The 27905-nt window shown below is 42.3% G+C and overlaps 1 protein-coding gene across 1 annotated transcript in view; it reads left to right on the plus strand.

Annotated features, from left to right (window-relative positions):
* Positions 1-1417: 1417 nt before the first annotated feature.
* Positions 1418-27905, plus strand: part of carmil2 (capping protein regulator and myosin 1 linker 2) — a 63804-nt gene continuing 37316 nt past the window's right edge. Inside the window, exons 1-20 of the mRNA XM_054746499.2 lie at positions 1418-1674; positions 2394-2497; positions 5831-5881; positions 6118-6177; positions 6332-6453; positions 9819-9916; positions 10115-10185; positions 10282-10355; positions 10428-10503; positions 11632-11720; positions 16141-16235; positions 16399-16485; positions 16688-16797; positions 20562-20639; positions 20870-20946; positions 21286-21390; positions 22030-22099; positions 22188-22269; positions 22687-22783; positions 27380-27434. Coding sequence (XP_054602474.1) covers positions 1647-1674; positions 2394-2497; positions 5831-5881; positions 6118-6177; positions 6332-6453; positions 9819-9916; positions 10115-10185; positions 10282-10355; positions 10428-10503; positions 11632-11720; positions 16141-16235; positions 16399-16485; positions 16688-16797; positions 20562-20639; positions 20870-20946; positions 21286-21390; positions 22030-22099; positions 22188-22269; positions 22687-22783; positions 27380-27434 — 1629 coding nt within the window. The 5' untranslated portion in view covers positions 1418-1646. The remainder of the gene's footprint in view (positions 1675-2393; positions 2498-5830; positions 5882-6117; positions 6178-6331; positions 6454-9818; positions 9917-10114; positions 10186-10281; positions 10356-10427; positions 10504-11631; positions 11721-16140; positions 16236-16398; positions 16486-16687; positions 16798-20561; positions 20640-20869; positions 20947-21285; positions 21391-22029; positions 22100-22187; positions 22270-22686; positions 22784-27379; positions 27435-27905) is intronic.

Raw genomic sequence — 27905 nt, forward strand, 5'->3', positions numbered from 1 at the left:
AGTCATTTGACCTGATTGGTGGAAACGCCCTCTGCCTATAAGGATTATACGCAGAGGTGGAAAGTAACTAATTACATTTACTGACTTTACTGTAATTGAGTAGCTTTTTTGTGTATTTATACTTTTTAAGTTGTTTTTAAAATCTGTACTTTTACTTGAGTACGTTTTTTAAAAAGAAATTAATTCGCTACATTTTAAATCATATCCGTTACTGAGTAAAAAGAAATTGTAGGCTTAATAAATTAAAAATATTACGTGTCGGAACAGAAAGAGACACCTGCATGAGCGCCGTGTCTAAACCGTGTGTGTGTTTGGGGGGGGGGGGGGTGGGCTTGATAATGAGAACAGCCATTTTTACCGCAGTTTTGCTCGAAAACAGTCTCTGATCCACTCGCTGTTTACCTCCTCTCTCCCTCCTCTCCTGTGGGTTGGAACCCGCACCTTCGCGCACCGGTGTGACGCGATCAAAATTCTGCTGAGTTTGGTAGCCAGACTCGGTTCCATGTTTGAAATGTGTTTCCCTACCGCTCCGCACGGCAGCGGCAAAATAACGTTTAGCGCTCATAACAAGCGGATTCTCAGCGTTTTGCGCACACGAATTGTGAGCTGCGTTGTGATTTTGCACTACTTAGATGTAGCCATCCTTACGCTGACAAAAATGTAACTAAGTTACTTTTACTTTTTACTTTTACTTGAGCAAACATTTAGGCAAGTACTTTTACTTGTACTTGAGTAAAAAAATTATCAAAGTACTGGTACTCGTACTTAAGTAGGAAATTTCTGTACTTTTTCCACATAGTATCATTTACATACCTGGGAGACTTGACGGGTATGAGAAGGTACAAACATTGATGCACCAACATCATCTCTGAAAGCTGCATCAAAACATTTTACAGTATGTAAATCTAAACAAAGCTCATAAAAGCCCATAAAATATGAGGCATCAAAGTTACCACGGTAAATAGAAAACCATTTACAGTTCATCACACATGTTGGGTGCTGCATGACCACAGGTGGAGATGAACAGATCACCTGTCCAGTTGTAGTCTACCTCCCACCTAGAGGAGGGAGAAGGTGTAAAAGATGGATGGATGTTTAGCTGGACTTGGTGCTCCAGATTTATGAAGTTCACTGAAACGTTTTTGTGACCCTCTCGTGGTCCGTGTTTAATGTGGGCTTCAGTGGTTTCACAGCAGACGGATTTATGGGGACAAGAAGAGGGTCCGTCTAGAGCCAGAAGACAAACCCGTCTCATCTGATCCACCCATGCGCCAAAAATGATTTAGTTACAATTAGCAGAGACACGTCTCAGCATTTTACTCTGGAAGTGCTGATTTCCTGGCAGCAGTTAGTCACTCACAAAATGGAACAGGATGTGAGTCTAAGTTTGTGTGTGTGTGTGTGTGTGTGTGTGCGCACATGTGTGTAGGATGAGACAAATGAAAGTGGTTTATCTTCAGGTAGAAAGCAGGTTAGAGTGCGTTTCCACTGCAGACGGTCTTATTCACAGACAACGGATGAGTGTGTGAGCAGAAAGTCACATTTACACCCGCCATTATTGCCGCTTTCTGTGCAACTGGAGAAGATCACAGCTGGAGTCTTTGTCGTCTTTTCATGAGTTTGAAAATTTTCCAGAAGCAAACAGCATGAACTCCGTTTCTCAGACACTGCAAGGTGAGCTGATCCATGTTACCTGTTTAACTGAACATGTTTAACTGAAGTGTGTTTGGACCTTAAACAGAGCCTGTCTTCATGGTTCTACTTCATGTTGGGGAGACAGAACCAACACTGGGAGGGTTTCAGCGTCTTAAGCCAGGCACGTGGCTGTCTTCAGGTGAATACAGTGGTTACCCGAAAGCAGAACAGACGGATGAATAAACTAAATCCATGTTTTAGTGGACGATACAGCGTTAACTGAACACTACGTGCTTAGGTCAGATGTGTGCTGCTGTGCCTCAACAGCCATGTTTCCACTTCAACAGACACACCGACTCAGAGGGAAACATGACTCAGACGGGTTTGGAAACAAACACCCCAGGTTTCTGTCAGAAGTGGCTGTGGTCAGGATGAACGAAGGCCCAAGTTTAGATCTTTTAACGGTTTTATTTAAAATAGCCCTTCACACTGCTGCTGTCGCTAAACTCAACCGTAAAAGCAGCAGGCCTCCTGTGTCTTCGTGTTAGCTGTAGATTATCAACCGCTAGCTTCTGACAGCAGCAGTTGAACCAGCTGATGAGTGGAAATCAGACAGAGATGACCGAGACCCTCTTCAGAAGAGGAAACAGAACTATCCCTTTCTGAGGTCAAAGGTCAGATGTGAGTGAGACAAACACAAAAAGACAACAATGTGCTTTAACAATGGTGTCCGTCTTCATTTGGTCCCGTTTAAACAGATCAGGTCTGCGAACTGCTGAAGCCTCACAGAATCTGTCTGGTGATGCCGATTCATCTCCAACAGTCCAACCAGCATGGTGGGAGGACAACCAGCAGGTTTGTGGTGAGTTAGACGTCACACACGGGTGGGGAAGTGCACAGAGTCCACAACACCTTCTCTTAGTGAGCGGCTGGTAACGATCAGCATGAACGGATCGTTTGAGGTTTTCATCGTCACTTCCATGGAGGACACCATGAACAGGTCTACTTTGTTCTGAGGAGCTTCACTGATCACCCATCAGGAGCTGCTTCTGTAGGGGCTCCATGTGAACCCCTCACACCTCAGTCACTTTGTTTAGATACATAAATTAGATATTTATTGAATGGTTTATTTTTATTAATGACACGTTTAAAATGGTTTTATTGTTCGTTGCATTGTTCCTCTTTTGGCCCTCCATACAAAAGGAACATTTAAGACAAGTAAGTAAAATGAAACGAAAGATAATTTAATAATTATGGTGAAGAGGCAGAGGTGGGCAGAGGACACACCTGAGTTCAGGTGGTACCAGCTGACACACCAGCTCCTGTCTGCCTCCTCTTGTTGTAAACAAAATCGAAATGAAGAATCAGAACCACCAAGGTGGAGAAACTTTCAGTGATTCATTTACATTTTATTGTGCCCAAGTCTTTGAGATCGTCCTAAAAAGACCCAAGTCCATATTTATTACATATTGTAAGTTATGTTTGTTTTAGACCTTTCATTAATCACCTCTGGTCCTGTCACCTCTGGTAGTTTCCATGTTGGGAGGATGATCGTAATCTCTTGAAGCATTTAGTTCATACATTAAATTGCCTGTATTTGATATAGCACCTTCTAGAGTCCAGGAACCCCCCAAGGCGCTTTACAACACAATCAGTCATTCACCCATTCACACACACATTCATACACTGTACCTCACAATAGAATTTTTACTCATGTCGACACCTTACAACCACAAACCTGAAATTGTATTGAGATTTTCTGTGATTGAACAGCAAAAAGTAGAAATTAGCTATGAAGTGGAATGAAAATGATAGTGTGGCATGTTTCTATTGAGCTCCCTGCATCAATACCACCTTTAATGCTTTAGGGGTGTTACTATCAGCTTGGCACATATAGAGGATGAAATTCATGCTAATTCTTTGCTGCATAAAAGCTCAAGCTCACCCAGGTTGGATGGAGAGCCTCTGTGAACAGCATTTTCAGGTCCTACCACAGATGCTCACTGGGATTTAGATCTGGACACTGACTGGGACGTTCTAAGATGAATATGTGATCTAAAGCATCCCACATTAGCTCCTGCTGTATGTTTAGGGCCATAGGCTTGTTGGAAGGTGAATCTTCCCAGTCTGAAGTCCTTTGCAGCCTCCTACAGGTTTTCTTTCAGGATTGTCCTGTCTTTAGCTCCACCCTGCTGAAGAAAAGCATCCCCACAGCATGGTGCTGCCTCCACCATGTTTTACAGTGGGGTGGTGTGTTCAGGGTGATGAGCAGTGGCACTTTTCAATAGTTTTTAGGCTCAAAAGTTTGGTCTGACCAGAGAACCTTCCACATGTCTGCTGTGTCCCTACATGGCTCCTGGCAAACTGCATCCAAGACTTTTAATGTCTTTCTGTCAACAACAGCTTCTTCTTTTCACTCCTCCATTTAGGCCAGAGTTGGGGAGTGCCCAACTTACAGTTGTCCTGTGGACGCACGCTCTGGATTTCTGTAGCTCCTCCAGAGTGACCATGGGCCTTTTGGAAGCTTCTCTAACCAGTGCTCTCCTTGCTTCATCTGTCAGTTTACGTGAACGGCCAGGTCTTGGTAGCTTTGCAGCTCTACCATACTTTATTCATTTTTGGATGGTGGACTGAACAATGCTCTTTGAGTTGTTCAAAGCTTGGGATATTTGCTAAGCCTGCTTTAAACTTATCTACAACTTTATTTCTGACCTTTCTGGTGAGTTCCTTTGTCTTCATGATGCTGTTTGTTCTATAATGTTCTCTAACAAACCACTGAGGCCTCCATAGAACATGTTTATTTATAATGAGACTAAATCACTCATAAGTGAACTCTTTCATATGTTTAGATGACTGCTCAAAGCAGCCTATCACACTGGGTTTTATTTAGGGCAATCCGAGTCCAGGGGGCTGAATACAAATGTGTTGTGTTCTGGACATTAGGGGTCCAACTCATGCTGAGATGTTGAAGGAAGAAGAAGTAAAGATGGATCTGCATAGGACTGTTCCTCTCCTGTGATTAAGTGTCTCTGGATGGAGTACCTGCTCCTGCTGCTGCTGGAACTACAAACACAACAACAACATTAAATATACGCTTTTCAGAAACAATAGCAATCTGAGGAAGTCTTGTAAAGGAAAACTAGGCATTTGGCTTGATTTTAGCGCCCCTAGTGTTCGTTAGTGAAACTAAAAGCGTTCCTCGCTACGCGTTTGTCTATTTAACACGTTAATCTAACAGCTGAAACGTCTCCTCAGCCTTCATTAGTGTCTACAGGAGTGATTCACTAATCAAACAAATCAGTTGTGTTCATGATCTAAAACATGCAGGAAACGTGCCGGAACCATGACTGCAGCCTGGCCATGTCAACTCCACTTTACTAAGTCCAACAGAGACCATACAAGCACTCTGAAGTTGCAAGTGCAAGAGGGCGGTGAGGGTCTGCGTGGCATTTCATTAACCCTGTAAAGGGACATTTTAGCACATACTGGCTCGAGAAAATGACTTAGAACTATAAAAACGTTGCATAGCTTCCCCTTTTCAGTCTTCCTCTCTGTCTCTCAACAATGTGGTTAACATACAGTACCTCATAAACCACCAACTAGTTCCCGAGGGCAGCCACTGCTGCAGCTCACCGCTCCCAATGGGGAGGGGCCAAATTTCGGTGATCCTACCACTGGTAACTTCACCGGTGTGTGATGACTAATGGAACTTTAACTATACGAGAGGATGGTTGCTGTGTGTTAGTCCCATAGACTACACACACACACACACACACACACACACACACACACACACATACACACACACACACACACACACACACACACACACACCTGTCCCAGGGCAGGTAGAAAGCTCTGCAGCAGCTGAAGCTACTACAGATCTGCTGTTTAATGAATACTTGTCAGCTGCAACGAGGTTGCAACGCAGGGTTTACAGTCAGTTAAGGTCTTTGTTGAAGTTTAGAGATGTTTTTAGCTCTAAGTCCCACACCGTGTGTCCGAGAGCTCGTCTTGCTCTGTGCTCTCCACCTACGTGGACAGAGGCTGAGACCACTCAGACACACCCTTTCATTAATCACACATGTCCCCCCTTTTAGAGATGTCATGTAAACATTAATGTCTGATGTGCTCTGCGGTCTCAGGACTCCTCTCTGAATAATGCTGAACTTGTAAATCTGGATCTGTGTCTCAGGTACTGAGTCTCTGGAGAGGTTACCTGGTGACTAACAAGCAACCACTGCGGGTAAACACTCGCTCAAACCTTTACACTTTTTATTGTGACTGCCGGGTTTCTCTCGTTGTTTAGATCCTCCGTTTGACCTTCTCCACGTGGACCTGGTGTTCATCTCTGGTGTTTTGTACACCAGAGCAACAGCCATTAATAAATTATGTTGCGTGACAAGCTCTGAAAACACTTTGGTTTGCTTCACTTCTTCCTGTGTGTTCTGCATGTTTATAATGTTTAATCTTGTGTCTCAGGTGGAGAGCACGTTCAGCTACCTGGAGATTTCTTCCATCAACATCCATGGACTCACAGAAGTACGACTCTTGTCAGGTTTTTGTGAATGATGACTGCTCTTGTTTGCCTGTAAAGATGCAATACTTGATGGTTTCATACAGGTACTATGATGTCAGACTAAACATGGGAGAACATTGTAAGCTCTGACTCAGAGTGAAGTTTCATGTGTTGCAGATTGTGTTGGAAACAGAGAGGCAGAATCTGTCTTTCAGCATGCTGCACAATGAAGATCTGGAGTCCATGATCTGTCACATCACTGCATCACTGAAGAGAATTTTCCCAGATTCTTCTCCAGGGTGGGTGCCTGGTTTGCAGTCTTCTGCTGGTCCTGTGTAAAGGATGGGTAGTTTACATCTTACTTATGAACCATAAAATGTGAGAATCCATAGAAATATGAAATATCAATCTGATGGATCTTTGAATATTTTAACCAGAAGATCAGAACTTTTTATTGCAGGGATTAGGCAACACTTCGTATTAACCCCGAGGAAAGAGAGTCAGGTTTATAATAGTTAAGAAATTTATTTCTACACAATTTAAACAAGACTAACTTTAACACTCTGTGTACTGATGGACTAGTGGAGTGAGATGTGATGAATGATGTTTGTGTGGCATGTTTCCAGTGTTTCCTCTGCGGAGCCCTCTGCCTTGGGGCCGGTGGTCAGGGGCGGCGGCGGCCAGGGCGCTCCCTGGGTAGTGCCCGGGCACTGGTGGGGGTTTCTGCCGTACGCCACTGGGCGTCATGGGCCGGTGTCTTGGCTGCTGCCGTGGATCTGTTGCTGCCAGGGCAGATGGCTCCGCTGATGATGTGTCGTTCATTACCTGACCCATCTGAACTCAGCCTATTGTTTCCTCAGGTGTTCACGAGTGTGTGCGTGTGTGCGTGTGTGTGTGTGTGTGTGTGTGCATGGACGAGTGTGCGGGTGATTGTATGTCCACTTTGGAAGTTGGGTGCGGGAGGGGAACTGTAATTTTTAATTGTTTTATACTTGGGGAGGGGGGCTGGGATGGGAATGTGGGATCTATGGGGCCATTTTAATCTGTAAAGCACTTTGAGTTGCATTTTTGGTATGAAAAGTGCTATATAAATAAAGCTGATTTGATTTGATTTGATCAGAACCAGCGGATCCGGAGAAGCAGTTAGTTCTGAGTGGGAGTGAATGTTTCGCTCTAAACTTTAGTAGGAGATTTATAACAAACATGAAACGCCATCTGTTGGTCTACGTACCCAGGAGAAGCCTCCGTTAGATCCAGAATGCCGAGGTCCTCTTGGACCCTCTTTGGTACTTATGCCGGTAGAAAAGCAGCGGTGCAGACCAAACTAGTCTTGGAATGCTTCCAGGTCACGACAGGTTATCACTGGCGTCTCTGAGACCCTGAAGGGGTCGTGAGGTTCAGCTTTTATTCTGAAGGAACTGTTGTGGTCAGGTGTAACTTGCAACAGATTTTATCCAGCTTGTCGAGGTTCTTTTAGCTGAAGAGGAAGTCTGGGTGGCCTGTCCGAGACTTCTCTAGAACGCTTTAACTAAAGAAAAGGTGGCGTGGGATAGTTTTTATAATTGTCATATTTTGGTTTACTGGCGAATCAGAATTTGACATGCAAAAGAGGGTTTATACAAACACCACAGAAAACCACGCCTAGCCAGAAACGAAGGTTCTGACTGGATCAGACAAAAGGAAATGTGTCGTGTGACTTTAGCATTACGTGTCATTAGTGACTAGTGCAAATGTCCAAGATTATAATAACTAGTAAAATACTACTGATCACAGGATTATGATCTCTGGTGTGTTCTTGCTGTGTTGAGTTTCAAATTCCATCTTTCATTTCTTTTTAAAACACAGAAAAGGTTTTATTTACCTGCAACATTTTGTTTTTGGCTGCAAACTTCCTCAGGCTGACGCTGATGGTGGCGTCACTTCCTTCTCCGTTTATCCGCGGGCAGCAGAGGACATTGTCGTCCTCTGCTGCCCGCTCTCCCCTCTCCGATGATGCAGTCCCATACGCGGTCCAACGAGTAAACTCCATCGTCCCTGTTCATGGTCCCACATCCACGTCTCCTTATCTCGATTGCTTCTTTAATCCATCGTTTGTATTTTTGTTGTTCGGTGTTTATGATCCTTGTGTTGTCCCAGTCCATTATATGGTTTTCTCTTATAAAGTGATCTGTTATGGCTGACTTCTTTATTGTGCTTTCTGCTTCTTGTTTTGCTGCTCTTGTGTGTCTTCGACTTGCTTCTTTCTCGCACTCCTTTCTATGTTCCATTGCTCGTGTGTTGAGTTGGCATCTGGTTTCTCCTGTGTATGTTTTATTGCAGAGTTTGCATGTGATTTCGTAAATGACTCCACATTTAAGTCCAGCTGATATTTTGTCTTTTGGGTGTACTAGTCTGTTTCTAACTGTTGTGTATGGTTTTGTTGGTGTGTTTATGTTGTGTTTTTTCATTGTTGCTCTTATTTTTTCTGTTATGCCTCTGATGAATGGTAGGGTTATCACTGGTTCTGGTTCTTGTCTTTCTGGGTTTCTGGTTCTTTGCTTTGGTTGTTCTTTTCTTTCTGTTGTTGTTTGTTGTTTTCCTTTGTTTATTGCCCATGTCGGGTATCCGCAGGTCTTTAAAGGGTGTTGTATGTGTTTGTCCTCTTGTTTACGGTCTCTTTCTTCTGTTATTATGTTTGCTCGGTGATATAGTGTTCTGATTACTGATATTTTGTGTATGGTGGGGTGTTCTGATGTCCATAATAGATATTGGTCTGTGTGTGTTGGTTTCCTGTATGTGTTTATGTTTAGGGTCCCGTCGGTCTGCCTGGTTATTTTCATGTCCATAAAAGCTATGCTGCCTTCTGTTTCTGACTCATAAGTGAACTTTATGCTGCCTGTGTCGTCAATGTTATTCAAGTGTTGTGTTAGTGTTTCTGTTTGTCCTTTTGGTATGATTCCCAGTATGTCGTCTATGTAGCGTTTCCATAGTTTTATTTTACAGTTTGGGGGTGCAGTGGCAACGGCTTTTTGTTCTAGGTCTTACATGAAAAACTCGCACAGGGTGGCTGATAATAGGTTACCCATGGCGAAGCCTTCCAGTTGTTTGTATATTGTGTTGTCGTATGTGAAGTAAGTGGAGTTAGCTACCAACGAAGGAAGTGACGCCGCCATCGGCGTTAGCCTGATGATGTTTGCAGCCGCAAACAAAACGTTGCAGGTAAATAAACCTTTTCTGTGTTTAAAAAAATGAAAGACGGAACAGGATGATAATATCAAGTAATAACATTGTCATTTCACAGATTGAACGTTGGGCTCACATTATTATTGGTAATAACAAAGTTGTTGATTATGTGTTCATCAAGAGGGTTCTTCGTCTTCACTGTAACAAAGGTGAAGCAGTTCAGATGAGCAGAGTGCATGAAAGACCTTGGCCACTATCTCATGTAGATTAGGCTGTCAGAGACTTTATGTCTCTGCTCGAGTAGACGCAGCAGATCGTGACCTTTAGGTCAAAAACAGGACATTCATGACGCTACACCTGCTTCGCTGCACCTTTAGCAGTTCTGACTCTCTAGCACAGTGTGTGTGAGACTGAGACAATCTGAGCGTAACAGGAATCCCTGTTCCTTTACCCGCGACTTCTGCTGGAGGAATTAAAGCTGAGTCCTTTGTTCGATCTTCAGGAAGCTGTTAAGGACAAATCCTGCGGAGCTCCAGGAGCGACTCATCATGCTGACCGATGTGTTAGAGGAGCAGCTGAGGCATCGGCTGGGGCCTTGTGGTACGTTTCTGTCATTGTAGCCTGACCTCATAATGCTGCTGGTGATGACTCGGATGAAGCTGTGTGCTGCCCTTGCAGTTGTTCAGGACCAACGGCTGTGTTGTGGCATCAACAGTTTTGAAAGTTGTACATTTGTTGTCAGAGCAAAAACATCTGCTGCTTGGATCTCAGTATGAAACTCACAGTGTTTCTCTTCAGGAGGATTCTCTGATTCTTATGCTGCTCTTTGTGATTTCAATGAAACACCAATAAGAGAGGAGATTCAGTGGGTGAGTCAGCTGTTAGGTTTCATATTTGCACTCTAAGCTGAACCAGATGTTTAAAAAACCAACAAGGATGCAATTAAAGTTTGGTTGTTTGTGTAGGATGTTGACAACATCTACCACATACACAACCAGAGGATGTTCAACCTGCTCGACTTCAGTCACTTAGACAGCAGGTGAGAAACTACCCACACCTCATGGGTCCAGTCCGCCTGTGTCTCTGCTAAGGTCCTCTTCCTCTCCTGCAGAGACCTGGCCTTGGCCGTGGCAGCTTTGTCCTTCAACCAGTGGTTTACTCAAATCTACTGCAAAGAGCTCAAACTGGTACAGTCTGTTTTTTTCCCAACCCAACGCTTCAGTGTTTCAACAGTGAACATGGATGTTGTGGATTGTTCTGTACATCCCATGGTAGCTGTAATACCTTTCCCTCAGTGCATTTCCGCCTGCATTAACGATCGTCACCACCCCTGTTCTACCCCGGGTCCGTTATGCTGGTGTTGGTATCGATCACCTCCACCAATCTGATTCAAGGCCACATTCCTTTAGTATCTTTATTTTCGTTTTTCCATATTTTATTTTTCGTGTTTCAACATTACAAGAATTTCAAGTGGCATCAATTTAAAGTCAGTGTGATTTTCTGCTAAATGCAGACCATTTCCCACCACGAGTCCCTGTGCTCAGACAAATATGATAGACTGACAGGATTGTTGAGAACATTTTCAGAGAGGCTTTATAGCGTTACTGTGCCTTTAAGAGACACGTCTGAATGTTTAGAGTTAGTGACAGCTGCAGCTTGTGTCCCAGCTGGTTGTTGGACTAGTTTAAGTCATTTTTAAGAGCAAACCTATCTGCCTGGTGCTTTCAGTGCTGCGCAAATGTTGCAATATTAGGAGTTTAGCTTACCTCGCGTTTGTACAGCATCTTTAAAAGCTTCTGGTGGTCAGATCAATAAAAAAGTGCTGCCTGCTGGCAACAGTTGAGTTCAAAGACGTTTTCTGAAAAAAATGTAAAATAAAATAATAATAAGTTACAACAATAGAAGTTTAAATCTGCAGTGTCAGAGTCTGAAGCGATGCCCTTTTTGGCTGCAGTCGCGATGCTGGCCCAGCTCAGCCTCGCCGGGAACCTTAACGGAGCTGGGACTGAAGATTGGGAAAAGGTGGGGGAAAAATACCGAACCGTGCTTGGAACTCTAGTCTAAGTAGTGCTCTTCGAAAACAACCTCACGACAAAAGCAACGCCGGAGTAAACCTTTGAAAAGGCTGTTTCAATGATCAGATGCTTTTGTGAGCCAGACTGAAAAGCTCAAGCTGTTTGATCATAAAAGCTAAAAATCATCATCCTCTCATGGTGCCACCCATGCTACACCCATCCCAGTATCCACATGTACTCTAGGTTTCTCTCTACAAACCAAACCAGAACTCAACAGAGCCCGTCTTTCTGTTCTTTCAGCCATTCGACATCCAACAGCAGCTGATGATCCTGCTGTCTAAATCTCAAAGTATTCAAGAGGTCTCGCTGGAGAACTGTGGATTGAAAGCGTAAGTTGATCTGTGGCTTAGACCATCCAGAGGGATGCGAAAGTTTGGGCCGTCGTGTTAATCTTCATCATTTTCCTGTATCGTTGTTGTTACGATAAAATTTTCAGTTAAATATATCATAAAGTGGACATATTTGAGAAATGAAATGACGTTTATAGGATTTACAGAAAGGGTGCAATAATTGTTTAAACTAAATTAAGCAGGTGCATACATTTGGGCATGAGATGAACATTCCAGAACGATCTACTTGTTCCTCTGCGTGGCTTTCTTGGTAGACTCTGAGCAGTGTTTAGGGTCGTTGTCTTGTTGAAAGGTCCAGCCCCGGTGCAGCTTCAGCTTTGTCACTGATTCCTGGACATTGGTCTCCAGAATCTGCTGATATTGAGTGGAATCCATGCGTCCCTCATCTTTAACAAGATTCCCAGTCCCTGCACTGGCCACACAGCCCACAGCATGACATAACCACTACCATGTTTTACTGTTTTTGGCAGGTGTTTTTCTTTGAATGCAATGTTCTTGTTCCTCCATGCATAACTCCTCTTGCTCCGCCCAAATAACTCAGTTTGTTTCATCAGTCCACAGCAGCTTGTTACAGAATGAAGCTGGCGTGTCCAGATGTGCTTTAGCAAACCTCAAACTGCTGTTGGTGATGTGGGTGGAGAAAAGGCTTCCTCTGCATCACTTTCACATGCAGCACCTCCTTGTGTAAAGTGCACCGAATAGCTGAACGATGCAAAGGGACTCCATCTGCAACAAGATGATGTTGTAGGTCTTTAATGCTGGTCTGTGGGTGTCTCACCATTGTTCTCTTCTGTTTATCTGAGATTGTGCTTGTTCTGCCACTTGGAGCCTTAACTTGAACTGTGCCTGTGGTCTTCCATTTCCTCAATATGTTCCTAACTGTGGACCAGACAGCTGAAATCTCTGAGACAGCGTTCTGTGTCCTTCCCCTAAACCAGGGGTCGGCGACCATTTCCCATCAAAGAGCCATTATTACCCGTTTCCCACAGCATAGAAAACACTACCGCGTTGTGGGTGGGCCTACTGGGCCTAAGAAGGTGCCGCTTTTTGATGCGTCACACATGTCTCCTTTAAAAACTGTTCAGAATACAAATCCAGGCTCTGTCTTGTTGGATTGTTGTAATTAAACGTTTTACAGAACAAAACTACAAAACAATGTTGAAAAGGTAAAAACAGGATCCAATCAAATCGTTTGGTTCCCCTCATTTACTATTGAACCTTTATTTAATCTGGCGAAGAGGCAGCAGCAACGGACACATAGTTAGCTTTACACCAAAGAACAACAGATAAGATAAAACAAACAAGATGAACATAAGATTAAAACATTTACACATAAAGACAACGGGCTGTTCTCAATTACAACATGTACAAGCAATCGAAACAGACTTAAAACAGTCTTTAAGTACTTAGAAGCACATTCATCAGAAACTATTGATCACAGTAAATTATTGAAGGTAGATAATGGAATGTAGGCAGTGAGCTTCAGTGATTTTTGCAGGTCATTCCAGTCGTTGGAAGCAGCAAACTGGAAAGAGGAGCGGCCAAAGGAGGTGCGAGCTTGGGGAATAACCTTAAAGATTAAGTTACTGGAACGTAAATGGTGCTGGTTGTTGGAAGTGATGAGTAATGAGCGAAGATATGACTGTTTTCTACCGATGATTGTTTTGTATACGAACTGATACCGATGTAACAACCTGCAGGAATGGAGTGATGGCCAGTTAACGAGTGAGTACAGATCACAATGATGAGTAGTGAAAGGGGCACCAGTGACCAAACGGATCGCTGAGTGATAAATGACATGGAGTTTATGAAGACATTTTTGGAGGCTGCTCTATAAATGATGCCACCGTATAATCTAAGATGGGGCGGATTGTCATGTTGACCAAGGTTTGCGTTGCAGAATGAGTAAAGGATGACCTGTTGCTATAGAAACCCAATTCTTGACTTGACTTCAGAAAGTAATGAATTTATGTTAATGCCAAATGAAAGTGTGCTGTCAAGCCAGATACCGAGATATTTTTAGGAACTGACAAGTTGTAGTTCTGTACCATCCAGGGAAACAATACTAGGGTGGCAAGTTACGGTTGATGATCATGAACTTTGTTTTACTTTTGCTTACATGAAGATGAAGGTTGCAGAATCCAGGCAGTCTGCAAAATATCATGTCAGCACAAAAAATACACTTCCTTCTATTCGTTGCTCTTTTCTAACTGAGACACTCGGCCCTGATTAGGGCCGTTGGTCTCCCAGACCCTTCTGGGGTCTGGTGCCCTATCTCTGTGTGCACTTTGACCTGGGCCACCATTAACTCATGTAATGCTCTAGTGGTCCTTGCTGCTGAGTTCAAGAGTGTAGCTTCTCATGCAGCCTTTAAACATGTATTTTACTTTAACCTTAAAGTGTGCCCATATCAGCAGCTTTAATGAAAATGTCAAAGGCATTTTAATATATTTGTGTAGCATATGTTGTCAAATCATGGTGAATAAATAAACGGTGGTTTCATTATATAGCATGCACGAATTAGCATTCTTTAATCAGTTATAAAATAGGAGACTCCATGAAAAGCCTTTAATACTTTAATTAAATGATTAAGTCACAGAGTCAGTATTCTTTATTGCATTATGTAATTACGAAATCAGCAAAATTTATGGATCTTAAGTGATAAAGTGATTATAAAATGCTCAAAAGGTATTATAAGATATCTTATCTCCTTGTGTGATTATCTGAGCATTAAGCTGAATGGCTAGCAGGAGATAGCCTAACAGGCAAGATGACCAAAAATCAGGTAATAAGTCTCCAAAACCTGCCGTCTGAAACTCAGCTGTGATGTGGATCACTTCTAGATCCACGAAATGGTGCACCGATATATTTTTTCCTCCGAGAACGACTTACAAGGCATTCATTCCTACTGGAGACTACTGCAGGTGTGTTGATTAAGCGAGTGTTCGACTCCTTTAAAATCTAATTTAAAATATACTAATAAAATCAGATGTAAGAAATAAAGTAAAAAGGGCAAAGTAAAGTGCAGAATAAGAAACAACCATTCAAAAGCTGATGAATACATGAAGGTTTTCAATTTTGATTTAAAAGTTTCCAGAGTTGAGCCACATTTGAGGTCAGGAGGAAGCTGATTCCATCTGTGAGCAGAATAGCAGCTTAAACAGCTTCACCCTGTTTGGTTCTGGCCCGAGGTTCTACCAGCTGACTGTTTCCGAAGGATCTCAGAGCTCTGCTGGGCGTATATACCTGAAGGAGATCTGACATGTATTCTGGCCCCATGCCATTGCATGAATTATAAACTAGTAGATGTACTTTGAAATTGATTCTGTAGTTTACTGGTAACCAGTGTAGAGATCTAAGAACAGGAGTGATGTGCTCAGCTCTCTTGGTTCTTGTTAAGACTCTAGCAGAGTATCAGGTATGACACCAAGATTTCTAACCTGGATTTTTGTCTTTATTCCTCTGGGGCCAAGCTGAGCAGTACCCTCCATCCTATCCTTATGATTTCCAAAGACAATAACTTCAGTCTTGTCTTCGTTTAACTGAAGGAAGTTTGATTGCATCCCGTCCTCAACTTGCTCCAAACAGAGTGAGTCTAGGGGACCACAGTCACTAGGTGACAGCTCTAGGTAGATCTGGGTGTCATCTGCGTAACTATGATAGGTAATGTTGTTGGGTATGACCTGATCCAGGGGGAGCATGTAGACATTGAAGAGCAGTGGTTCAAGAATTGATCTTTGGGGGACCCTACATGTCATGGTGATCAGCTTCGACATGTGATCACCAATAGAGACAACATAACCCCTGTCTTTGAGATAAGATCGGAACCAACTATGGACTGTAATGAATAATTTCCCCTACTTTATGAGCCTATCAAAGATATTGTGGTCCACGTTGTCAAAAGCTGCACCGAGAATGAGCATCATCAAAACCGAATGGCGTTTTTCCACTTTGGTCAGCTTTTCCTTGGCCGGATGGGGACAGCCTAGGTTAGTAAAGATCCATCTGACTGAACCTCAGGATTTCTGGAAAAAATAGTCTTTGGTAAAATCTTGCAAAGTACAGATGTTTAAACAAGATGCACTGCAGCACATTTACAGAAAACCAGACACAGGTCAGCCTTCTGCCAGCATGGTGGTGTAAGGTTGATGGTTTGAATTAGTCTGCAGTCACATGGGCCCTCTGCAATCACTGAATCTATGGTGACTCCTAAAATGTGACGCCATCTTTCTGACAGATGAAGCTTGGGCCAAACTAGGTCATGAAAACATGTCTATAAACAGGTCTACAACAGAGCAGCAGATAAAGGGAAGAGTCTCACCTTAGACATGAATGGGGTGGAATTTCTTTGTGTTGCTACTGACTGAAAACAGTTCAAACCGTTTTTATTCTGCTGCAGAGACTTTGCAATCAAAATGTCAGCTGCTCTGAAAGAACACTCATCATCCTCTCTGCAACTCGTCAATCTTTCAGGCAATCCTATTGAAGACAAAGGTACGCGTTTATATTTTATATCCAAACCACACGTGAGTAGTAAATGTACATAAAACCAATACACTCCAGATGTGTTGAATTATTGTTGTGCTCATTCTGTTGTTTAAAATTTCAGATTTTTGGCATTTTGGTTTGCTGCTTTTTGAGCTGTATTTTTCTACAGGTGTCATCGCTTTAAGTCTGGAGTTTGAGCATCTGAACGAGGGACTGAGGCACCTCTCTCTGAGTCATGTGTCAATGACTGCTAAGGGTAAATGTTAGATAACACACACACACACACACACACACACACACACACACACACACACACACAAATATCTATTTGTATTTTTGTTATCAAATTATAAAAAAGGGAAGCTTTTGATTGGTGGAACAATCAACATGAACATGGTTGTGTTTTGAATGAAAAAGCATTTTTTATTAAGTAATTACTGTAATAATTGTTTTCTCAGGTCTCGGCTGCCTGAGTCAGGTGTTATCTTCCACACAGCAGTTCTTCAAGTCTCTGACACATCTGGATTTGTCTGGGAACCCAGGAAGTCTGGCCACTGAAGAAGCCATGGTATGCTGTACTCTGTGTGTCTGTAATATTTTGTCAGTCGGGTGTGATACAGAACAGCAACACTTTTAATTGCAATCTCTGACTGGAATGTCCAGAAGTGCACAAGTCCCAGTCGGTCTGCACCGAGTCAGAATATCTTCAGTCCCAAACTCAGCAAAGTTGCAGGACCTGCAGACAGGGAGGCTGCCAGAGATTTTGGACCACACGAAAGTATATTATTTTGGGGCCCCTGGTGACTCGTCCATAGGGGGTGCTGGGGCTCTGCCCTCCCAAATGTGAAGGGAGAAATTTTTGGGAAAAAAAATTATATATTTATACTTTATATTAGTGTTTCAGTTTTGCTTAACCATGTATGTCTACATGTGTTCTTACTTATTTACACATCATTTTCACCAGCTGTCTCTCGTTAAACAATGCATTTCCAGAGGTGTGGACTCGAGTCACATGACTTGGACTCGAGTCAGACTTGAGTCATTATTTTAATGACTTCTGACTTGACTTGATAAAATCTATAGAGACTTACGATTGACTCGGACTTGAACACCAATGACTTGTGACTTGAATCAAATTGCATCTGTTGACTTGATGATGACTTGAGCATATTTGATATTTTAGCACATAAGTGGCGCGACATGGACAAAAATCATAACTCATACTTTGTTCTGGATTAGATCTTGTACGGCTAAATGCAGCAGCACTTTGTTTATAATCGGTTTCACTTTCTGCTTGTTTGAACAAATAAATGAAGCTTTAAGAAGCTTTTATTCTGGAATTTATTTCTTATCATCGTCATTAAATGGAAGTTGGACAGATGACTTGATTATGACTTGAAAATTCAAAGTTAAGGACTTGGGTTTGACTTGTTTTTCCACATCACTGACTTTGGACTCAACTTGGACTTGGTTATCTTTGACTTGGACTTGACTTGAGACTTGATTGGAAAGACTTGTGACTTACTTGTGACTTGCAAAGCAGTGACTTGGTCACACCTCTGGTCAATACATATCTACAATACAAAGGCATCAAATGTTTGCAGATGCTGCTGGATTAGCTTAGAAAACAGTCTTCACCTTGTATCATGTGCATTTGCTAATTCCATTTTTGGTTCTTTTTTAAACACAGATAAGGTTTCTCTTTACCTTGCTGACGGTTTCATTTGTGGCTGCAAACGAAACCTTATCTGTGTTTAAAAAAGAACCAAAAATGGAATTAGAAGACAAACACAGCAAGAACGTACATTTGCTTCCTGATTACCTCATTCTACATCTTGTGTGACCACTTCCTCTTTGTTGTAAGTTCACCAGTATGATAAAGATGAAGCGGTATATTCAGTTAACGTGGTTTTATTAACCAGCAGAACAGCAGACAACTTACATGCATGGACTCACTACCCGAATGCCGACTATACCACTCAACACATACACAGACCTACCCGGAGGTACGGCAAGCGGATTAGGACAAAATAATAAACTAACAGCAGGTTGTCTACACTCTTACTGAGTGTCAGGGTTTCTTAAAGTGACAGAGCATTGCTGTTATTCAATTCGACTACTAACTAACTAAAACTTTATTTATACAGCGCCTTCACATGGCCCAAGGACCAAACAAAGCGCTGCACAGCAGAAATAAACATAAAAAATAAATAAATAAAATAAAAACAAAAAACATATAAAACCATTTAAAACCAGCAAAAACATGCAGATAAAATCTAGGTGGGGCAGCAAAAAGTGCAAAGCCAACAGTTAACGGGCCTCTTCCTGAATAAAAGCTAAAGAGTAAAAGTGAGTTTTCAGCTGGCTCTTAAACTTGCCGAGTGTGCTGGCCTGTTTAACTCATGTAGGTAGCTCATTCCAGAGTCTCGGCCCCAGCACCGAGAAAGCACGACCCCCTCGGGATTTTAGTCTGTGTTTCGGAACAACCAACAGTCCTTGTTGTGCTGACCGAAGGTTCCTTGCGGGAACATAAGGCTGAATCAGGTCTGCCAGATAACGTGGAGCCAACTCATTTAAACATTTAAAAACAAACACCAGAACTTTAAACAAAATTCTAAAAGAGACTGGAAGCCAGTGTAGGGGTGCCAAGACAGGCGTGATATGTTCAGATCTCCTGGTACCAGTCAGTAACATCGCTGCCGCAATTCAAGATTTGAATATCACGAAATAAAACTCCAGATCCTGCTGTCTGCTGCCACTCGCAGCTGCAGCAGACATGTCCGTGCTGATCAAGGTGCCACATCAAGATGCTGATCTGACATCATGAGTAGTGTACAGGTGTACCTTATACTGCCCACAATAAAAGGCCACCCTGGAATGTGCAGTTTTGTCTCACAACAAAATGCCACAGATGCCACAAGCATTGAGGGAGCGTGCAATTGGCATGCTGACAGCAGGAAGGTCAACCAGATCTGTTGCTCGTGCATTGAATGTTCATTTCTCCACCATAAGCTGTCTCCAAAGGCATTTCAGAGAATATGGCAGTACATCCAACCGGCTTCACAACAGCAGACAATGTGTAACCACACCAGCCCAGGACCTCCACATCCAGCAGGTTCTCCTCCAAGATCGTCTGAGACCAGCCACTCAGACAGCTGCTGAAACAATTGGTTTGCATAACCAAACAATTTCTGCACAAACTGTCAGAAACCGTCTCAGGGAAGCTCAACCGCATGCTCGTCGTCCTCATCGGGGTCTTGACCTGACTCCAGCTTGTCGCCGTAACAGACTTGAGTGGGCAAATGCTCACATTTGATGGCGTCTGGCATGCTGGAGAGGTGTTCTCTTCACGGATGAATCTCGGTTTACATTGTTCAGGGCAGATGGCAGACAGCGTGTGTGGCGTCGTGTGGGTGAGCGCTTTGCTGATGTCAATGTTGTGGATCGAGTGGCCCATGGTGGTGGTGGGGTTATGGTATGGGCAGCCATCTGTTATGGACGAAGAACACAGGTGCATTTTATTGATGGCATTTTGAATGCACAGAGATACCGTGATGAGATCCTGAGGCCCATTGTTGTGCCGTACATCCATGAACATCACCTCATGTTTCAGCAAGATAATGCATGGCCCCATGTCGCAAGAATCTGCACACAATTCTTGGAAGCTGAAAATGTCCCAGTTCTTGCATGGCCAGCACACTCACCGGACATGTCACCCGTTGAGCATATTTGGGATGTGCTTGACCGGCGTATACGACAGCGCGTACCAGTTCCCACTAATATCCAACAACTTCCCACAGCCATTGAAGAGGAGTGGACCAACATTCCACAGGCTACAATTGACAATCTGATAAACTCTATGCGAGCAAGATGTGTTGCACTGCATGAGGCAAATGGTGGTCACACCAGATACTGACCGGTTCTGAGTCCCCAGACCCCCAATACAGCAAAAAACTGCACATTCCAGGGTGGCCTTTTATTGTGGGCAGTATAAGGTACACCTGTGCACTAGTCACGATGTCAGATCAGCATCTTGATGTGGCACACCTGTGAGGTGGGATGGATTATCTCAGCAAAGCAGAGGTGCTCACTATCACACATTTAGACTGATTTGTGAACAATGTTTGAGAGAAATGGTAATATTGTTTATCTGGAATGCATTTTAGATCTTTAAGTCCATCTCATGAAAAATCGGAGCAGAAACAAAGGTGTTGCGTTTAAATTTTTGTTGAGTGTATTATACGTGTTGACTGAGCTTCTTGAGAACATATGGGGTTTTCCTTATCAAAGCATGTCTTCAGGTATTTATTGTACATCATGTATGTCTTGCAGTTCCTCTTCAAATTCTTGTCCAGTACAAACTCCCTGTCTCATCTGGACCTCAGTGATACCACCTGCCCCCTGGACACGGTTAGTGTGATGAATACAAACTTGCTCACATAGAGTTATTCTACAGAGTAAGCATCATTCCTCAGAATTTAGCTTGTTTTACTTTATTATGAGATAAATCATGTCACTTATGGAAAGAATGTAAAAAGTGTTTGAAAAGATCGTTCTGTTTTAATTACTGATGGTGCCAGGTTACAGATATGAAAGCACCAGTGCACACTTACAATTTGACTTTTGTCCTATGCTTGCAGTTATTCGTGTCTCTTTCTGCTGGATGTTGCTACAAACTGGTTTACCTGAACTTGGCGAGGAATCCTTTCAGCCACAGGTTAGCTCTTCAGTCTGGGTGTTTGGAGCAGGCAGCTTGCGATAAGGTCCTACTCAGACATGCAAACACAAGCAAGTAGCTACAGCAGAGTGTGTGATGCAGCAGGATCTCTAAGATGGTGCGGGGATCTCCCTGCTGCTAAGAGCTTCACATCCTCTGAATCAACCTGCCATGTGTGTTAATTACATGTAAAGCAGCAATGTTGTTGGAGTTTAGGTCTGACTCAATGAGGTTCTTGCAAATCATTCAACTGCTCACAATATGAACGCAGCAGCCCAAGATGCGTTTGAGTGGGAGGCGTTGCGTGGTGTCATGTTGTGCTCTTGTGTGTTTGTGTAGAAAAGTGCGAGAGGTGACGAGGAGCATTCAGGAGTTCTTCAGTAAGAGCTGTGAGCTTAAATACGTGGGCCTGTCAGCAACCAAACTACCGCCACAAGCTCTCAGGTGAGTTTGCTCCTTACAGGTTCAGACAACTCAGGTTCACGTCTCTGATTGATATTCAGAGCTGGGATGTGTGTGGATGTGAGTTATGTATGCGTACTCTGTTGTATCGCCTCTGTCAGTGTGTGGCGTCACGGACGTAGACATTTTGCCCGCCAGGACAACAGAGGGCGTAGTGCTTGTCTGGGGTCTTCTGCCACCATTGCAGTGATGTATCTTGTCCAGGATAGTGTATTTACTATTGTGTTTGTGAGACTTTGTCCCTCGTTGGCCTCCATCTCTTATGCCGTCGCCACACCTAAAATAACACTTCCCGTCAGTTTCGTCCATGAATCAAAAGTTTGACGCATTAGCTGCCTACGTACTCCTTCAGCCATCGGTGTATAAACATTTGTATCATCTGACTTTTTCCACAAGATGTTCTTCAGTCTGCGGCTAGACCTTCGCCACTCATTTAATTTTTCTCCAGTAGGGGATGGCGGTGCTGCTGGAGCTGCCTTCTGAGCAATCCCTTATTCTCCTACATTTGATTGTACATTTACTATTCTGAAGTTGACAGTCTCTATTTGCTAAATTCCTGTTCATCCTGCTGAAGTTGCTGTTGTGTAATTGGTGCAAATATTTCATATATTTTATGACCAGGTTATTGCTGCAGGGTCTGGCGACCAACACTCGTCTCTTTGGTCTGATGTTAGACGTCAGTAGCTGTGAGGTTCGTTACACAGTCATCAGAACAAAATGTGTTTCACCTGTTAGCCAGAAACCATCGGTTTTCCTCCAGTACGTGTGTTTTTCTGCAGCTGCGATCAGCTGGGGCCCAGGTGATCCAAGAGCACATGTCTGAGGCTACAGCGGTTACGAGTCTGGACATCTCTGACAACAGTAAGCAGAAACACACAGACCATCCTGCTTCCTGTTTGACCTGACGAGGGCCCGTTTCTAACCAGACACGTTCACCCTAACGCTAACCCAAATGCATCAAAAGTGATGAAAAGCTGAATCTTTTGAGACCAAGACAATAGTTGTTCCTAAATGGACAAGCAGCACAGCATGGGACCAGGGACATCAGCTGCTGCAGGACTGTCCTCTGCAGCGCCTCCCTGATGGTCCCACAACCAACACTCATCAATGACTTCAGTAGTGAGCTAAAGGCTTCTTGCTGAGGTCTCATAGCCTGATTCAGAGGCAGCATCGCTGAGTAAATGACTGCATCCTCCAGGATTTCACTATTTTAGGTGCAGCGCTTTGACTTCCTCTTGTCATCTTTTCTGTCTTTGACCGTTTTCCTCTCGGTCTCAGGTTTGGAGAATGACATGGTGACGTTGGTTCTGTCCATGGCTCGGTGTCGGTCACTTCACCGCCTCGCTATAGGAAGAAATTTTGCCATGAAGTCCAGGTCAGATGAAAATCACACACAGCTTCATTTACTCTGTGGGGTGGGCTGGCATCGGTTTACTGGTTTTCCCTGAGCAGCGGGAATAAGGTTCATTGTAAAGTTTAAAAGGCAAAGTAAATGTGTGCAGCATGAGTAGATTGTTTTGGACAGCTGACTTTTCCTGACTCTAAAGAAGAAGAAGAAGAAAATATCATTTCTATGGCGCCTCTCAAGATAAAAATCATGAGGTGCTTCACAAAAACAAAAACTGTAAAAATATAAAAAGAAATTAGAAAGTGATTAAAAATATATTTAAAATGAGCAGAAATAGACAAATTGTGATTAAAAAATGTTAAGAAAGAGAGAGAGAACAGGAAAGAGGGAAATCAGTGGATCCTGAGGAAGGTGGAATAGGTGGGGAGAGCAGAATAAAGAGAGAGTGGTGAAGAAGGTCATACAAAAGGCAGCTTGAACAAGTGAGTCTTCAGCTGCTTTTTAAAGGAGACCACTGAGTCCACTGATCTCAGGCTCAGGGGGAGAGAGTTCCAGAGTCTGGGGGCCACAGCAGCAAATGATCTGTCACCTTTGACCTTTAGTCTGGTGCTGCACAACCAGTAGGCTTTGATCACTGGACCTCAGGGACCTGCTGGAGGTGTAGGGACTAAGAAGATCACCAATGTAAGATGGTGCTTGTCCATGTAAGGCCCTATAGACCAGAACCAGGATCTTGAAATGAACCCTGAAGTTGACTGGCAGCCAGTGAAGCTGGAGGAGAAGCGGGGTGATGTGGGTGTGTTTGGAAATCAGTAGTTGGATGCATGGACGTAATTTTCACTTTAGAAGGGGGGGTATCTATGCTCTAATGGGAAACAGGCTTCAACACAAATGGTTGTTTTCCGCTTGGTCCTAGAGCTCAACCAGTGTCAATTTAATATAGCGTAATATTGTTTTGGGATGGTAAAACGTGCAGGGGTCAAAACTTGACTTTGGAAAAAGTGGGGGGGGCATGTACCCCCGTCCCCTCCAAAATTACGTCCATGGTTGGATGAACACAATCTAATCATGGCACCTATTTCCACATAATTTAACCAAGTACAATAACCCGTTTTTGATCATGTCAAACCAACACAACTGGAATTGGGTGGTTTAATTTAATCAGATTACAACGTTGTATCCTGCCTGACATTGAACCAAAATGATTTATTTAAGTATGTAGAATGAATTTTTTTTAATTCATTCAACACAAGTTAAAAACTTCAGCAAAAAACAATTAAATCTTGTTGTTTGAACAACTACCTTGTTAATCAAGGTAATTACTGTTAGTCTTGCTTAATGAACCAATATGGGGGTTGGTGATTTTTCTCATATCAATCTATTTATTTCAATTAGATTTGTTTTCATTTGTTACACGTTATTTAGAACCCACTCTTTTACAATAAAAATCAATTAGATTATGATGACATTAACTTTATTAACTGGATTTAGAAGACAATATAAAAGCGTACCAGTTTTGTACATCTTCTGCAAGCATAACTTCAAAGGTAAACAAACACTAGAAAACTGTTATTTAAACAGGAAATGACGTCATAAATATGCGAATCAGACAGTGAAACCAAAACTGCTACAACTAAAAACTGATGTAAAAACTGCTCTATAAACTAAATGGTAAATGGCCTGTATTTGATATAGCGCCTTCTAGAGTCATGGAACCCCCCAAGGTGCTTTACAACACACTCAGTCATTCACCCATTCACACGCTGGTGGGGATGAGCTACAATGTAGCCACAGCTGCCCTGGGGCGCACTGACAGAGGCGAGGCTGCCGAGCACTGGCGCCACCGGTCCCTCCGACCACCACCAGCAGGCAACGTGGGTTAAGTGTCTTGCCCAAGGACACAACAACAGCGACAGACTGAGCGGGGCTCGAACCTACAACCTTCCGATTACGGGGCGAGCACTTAACTCCTGTGCCACTGTCGCCCCAAATGTAATAAAATTTAAAACTAAAATTTCCCTTTTGGCAAGATAACAAATGGCAATTGTAATAATTAGAAAAAGAAAAAAAAGTATCAAAAGTATAAAAATAATTCAGGGGCAATACATCAAAAGAAAAATGAGGGGAAAAGATTCATAATGCATAGAAAATAAGTACAAGGAGTTAAAAACTACAATAAGTTTTAGGAAGTAAAACTAAAAAAATAGAGGGCTTAAAATAGAATTAAATACAGTTGACAAATATTTCTTTCACATTCTATCAAAATCTACAGTTTTTGGTGCGTCTAATTTTAATAATTAAGTTATTGAGCCATTTTTATATGTCTTTATTGTCATTCTGGTTTCAGTCCTCCAAAGCTTTTCTGTTTTTTAAAACATGCCAGTAAGCAAAGGGGATGCATTAAAAACCAGCAAATAACACTTCTTGGAGGAATCCCCTCAATTAAATGTGTGTGAAATGTAGACTTTGTTCTACAAACTGAACATGCCAGTACACCCGAACGCTCTTTTAAGTGCTCAAGCAAAGATACGCCTTTACACAAACATGAACTGAAGTCCAACTATATTTGTGTTATGCAAGCGGCCCTCAAAAAAAAAAAAAACTAAAAGCATTTGGAAGAAAATAAAATAAGAGGGGGACTCTTAAGCACTCCTAGGATGTCACCCTTTTACCATTGGCAGTTCAACACATGACAGCAGTGTGTGTGAATTAGAACCTAAACTACAAACCCAACAGAAAAAATAACAGAAGAAAACATGTCTGTACTTCTGATCCATTTGGAGCGATCCATGTGACAGATACAAATCTTCTGCGGTGCTACACATAAAGGCCCAACAAAGAGAATCCAAAATCTACAAAAATAAAAAAAAAGTTTAATGAAATAAGATAAATAGTGTAACCCTATTCAACTCAAAATATTAATCTTTAACACTGGAAATCACCATTGCACCAATGAACCATTCAAAACCTTCTGTCATTTTAAAGTGTACCCACCCCTTAAGCTGGTTTCTCAGAAACCGTGCCTTTGAAGAGAGCTTTTGTCCATCAAGGTTTAGAAGTATCTTCTGGAAGACCTCAAATGTGCATTTAAGTTCTGGTGGGTAGCTCAGGTTCAAACAGTATATGAGTCCAAACAACAGAGCACATGCTTGTGCAATGTTACCCACACCAGTGAGAGTCTCCACACCCTCAATCAGGACACCAATGTCCTCTGGGTCATCTTCAGGTTCAACACCCTCCTTCTGGATGACAAACACCCCCATCACGGTTTGCTCCATGCAGCTGTTTGCATCGCTGTTCGTATCCTATGTGAAAAAATATAGAACAAAATAAAAGTTAAGAAATTGTTTAAACAAATTTTGTTTGAATAACTTTTTCTATGCTGTTCATAAAATCTAAGTAGTCAAAGTAATCAATAGAAAATTACACACCACTAAAGTAGTCCAGTGCATAAATACTACAATAGACATCTCATGTCAGTAGAATCTTAGTATTTCATAGATACTAGAGGAAAAACACAAAAGAGTTGGCATTGTTCAGCTGGTAAAATAGAGTTATAGAAGAGTTAGAACTAAAGAGCTCAAACAAAGTTCATAAACATTTCAATTTAAATACTGATGAGCATAGTGATGAAAAAACAAGATGACTTGTTTGGTATTCAGGACATGCTTTTCTCAATATCAAGTGTCTTGTCACTAATTTCAAAATTTGAACAATTTGCATTTGAGGCTACATCACAGTTTGCATGAGATTTTTACAGTTATGGGAATATTCCACCCCAAGTGAAATTTTGTCCATTTCCATATTTCCCAGTTAGATAAATGAGAAAAAAGCATTTTGTAACCAGCGCAGCAATTCTCCTGGTTTGGCAGCAGTCCATCTGCTTTAGCTTAGCATAAACAATGGAAGTGAATAGAAGAAAGCAGCATTTTCCATGCAAAAGTGATCAACATTACTCAATAATGATACCAATTATTCCTGCTGAGTTCAATAACCATATTGACTGCAAATGAAAAGACGTAATAGGACGGATGTCCAGGAGCCTGTTTAGACTTGGGACTACATTATGACAAAGCACCACTGTAAGCCACCGCTGCATGGCGAATGGATACAACACAGCGGACCAAAAAGACACAACTACAGAACTGGGTTAACTAGAAAAAAATGAAAAGCAATAAAGTGGTAATGCAAAGAATGACACGAACAGCCGGAGCGCATTAGAAACCAGGTATTAGACGGTGCCAGTTGGCACAAAACTTGGTCCGTTTTCCCACTTCTTAACTTCCGGGAAGTTTGAGCATGCGCACTAGATATCAGTTTGAGTTGTTGATTCAAAGTAATTACACTTCATTGGACTGAAGAATGCCAGTCTACTTCATTAAACGTTTTGTTATTTTATGTTAAACCAACAAGTGACAATGATTTCACAACTTAAACACAAAATGTTCATGTTAAATAGACAAATGTCTATTAAACCAATCACACAAATGCCTTAGTTGACTTTTTGGGGTGTAATCAATCCACCTACCCAGAGGTATTTATTGTTTAATATTGTAACTCTGTTGTGGTGAAATGGAAAAAAGTCAGTTTCATGAGTATTTTCCCCGTTTTTTCTTTGAACAGAGCTCTCACCGACCTTCTTCACCGCATAGCCCAGCTCATTCAGGATGAAGAATGCGTGAGTGCCACAGTATTACTTCATTTGTTTTATTTTGTCAGACATCCACAGAAGCCTCTCGTTTCAGCAAGAACACAGTATCTCTAAAACACATTTATGTCTGTCTGAGGGGCCAGTTAACCACATCTGCCACAGCGATCCACACAGAAGGAAACCTCTGCTCTCCTAACAGCAATAACAGCAATCCACGTCAATCGAATACAATTCTAATCCAGTTACAAACTGGTCAGATCAGATTAGTAAAAATATTCTGTCAGTATTGGTTAGAAATGTTGTATAAAATGTTTTCACCACAGTAGCAGAATTAAGTGTTTGTGACAAACTAGTAAAAACTCTATTGTAATGTTACATTTAGTTAAAATGCATCCACATAAACACGAAACCCTGATGTTTGTCATGTTTCTGACTTTATTTATTTGTGAATTTGTGTAGAAAAAATACTTTCTAGATACAGTTATATTCTGAAAGTGA

This window comes from Nothobranchius furzeri, chromosome 14 (genome assembly GCF_043380555.1).
Source record: "Nothobranchius furzeri strain GRZ-AD chromosome 14, NfurGRZ-RIMD1, whole genome shotgun sequence".
NCBI classification, from domain to species: domain Eukaryota; kingdom Metazoa; phylum Chordata; class Actinopteri; order Cyprinodontiformes; family Nothobranchiidae; genus Nothobranchius; species Nothobranchius furzeri.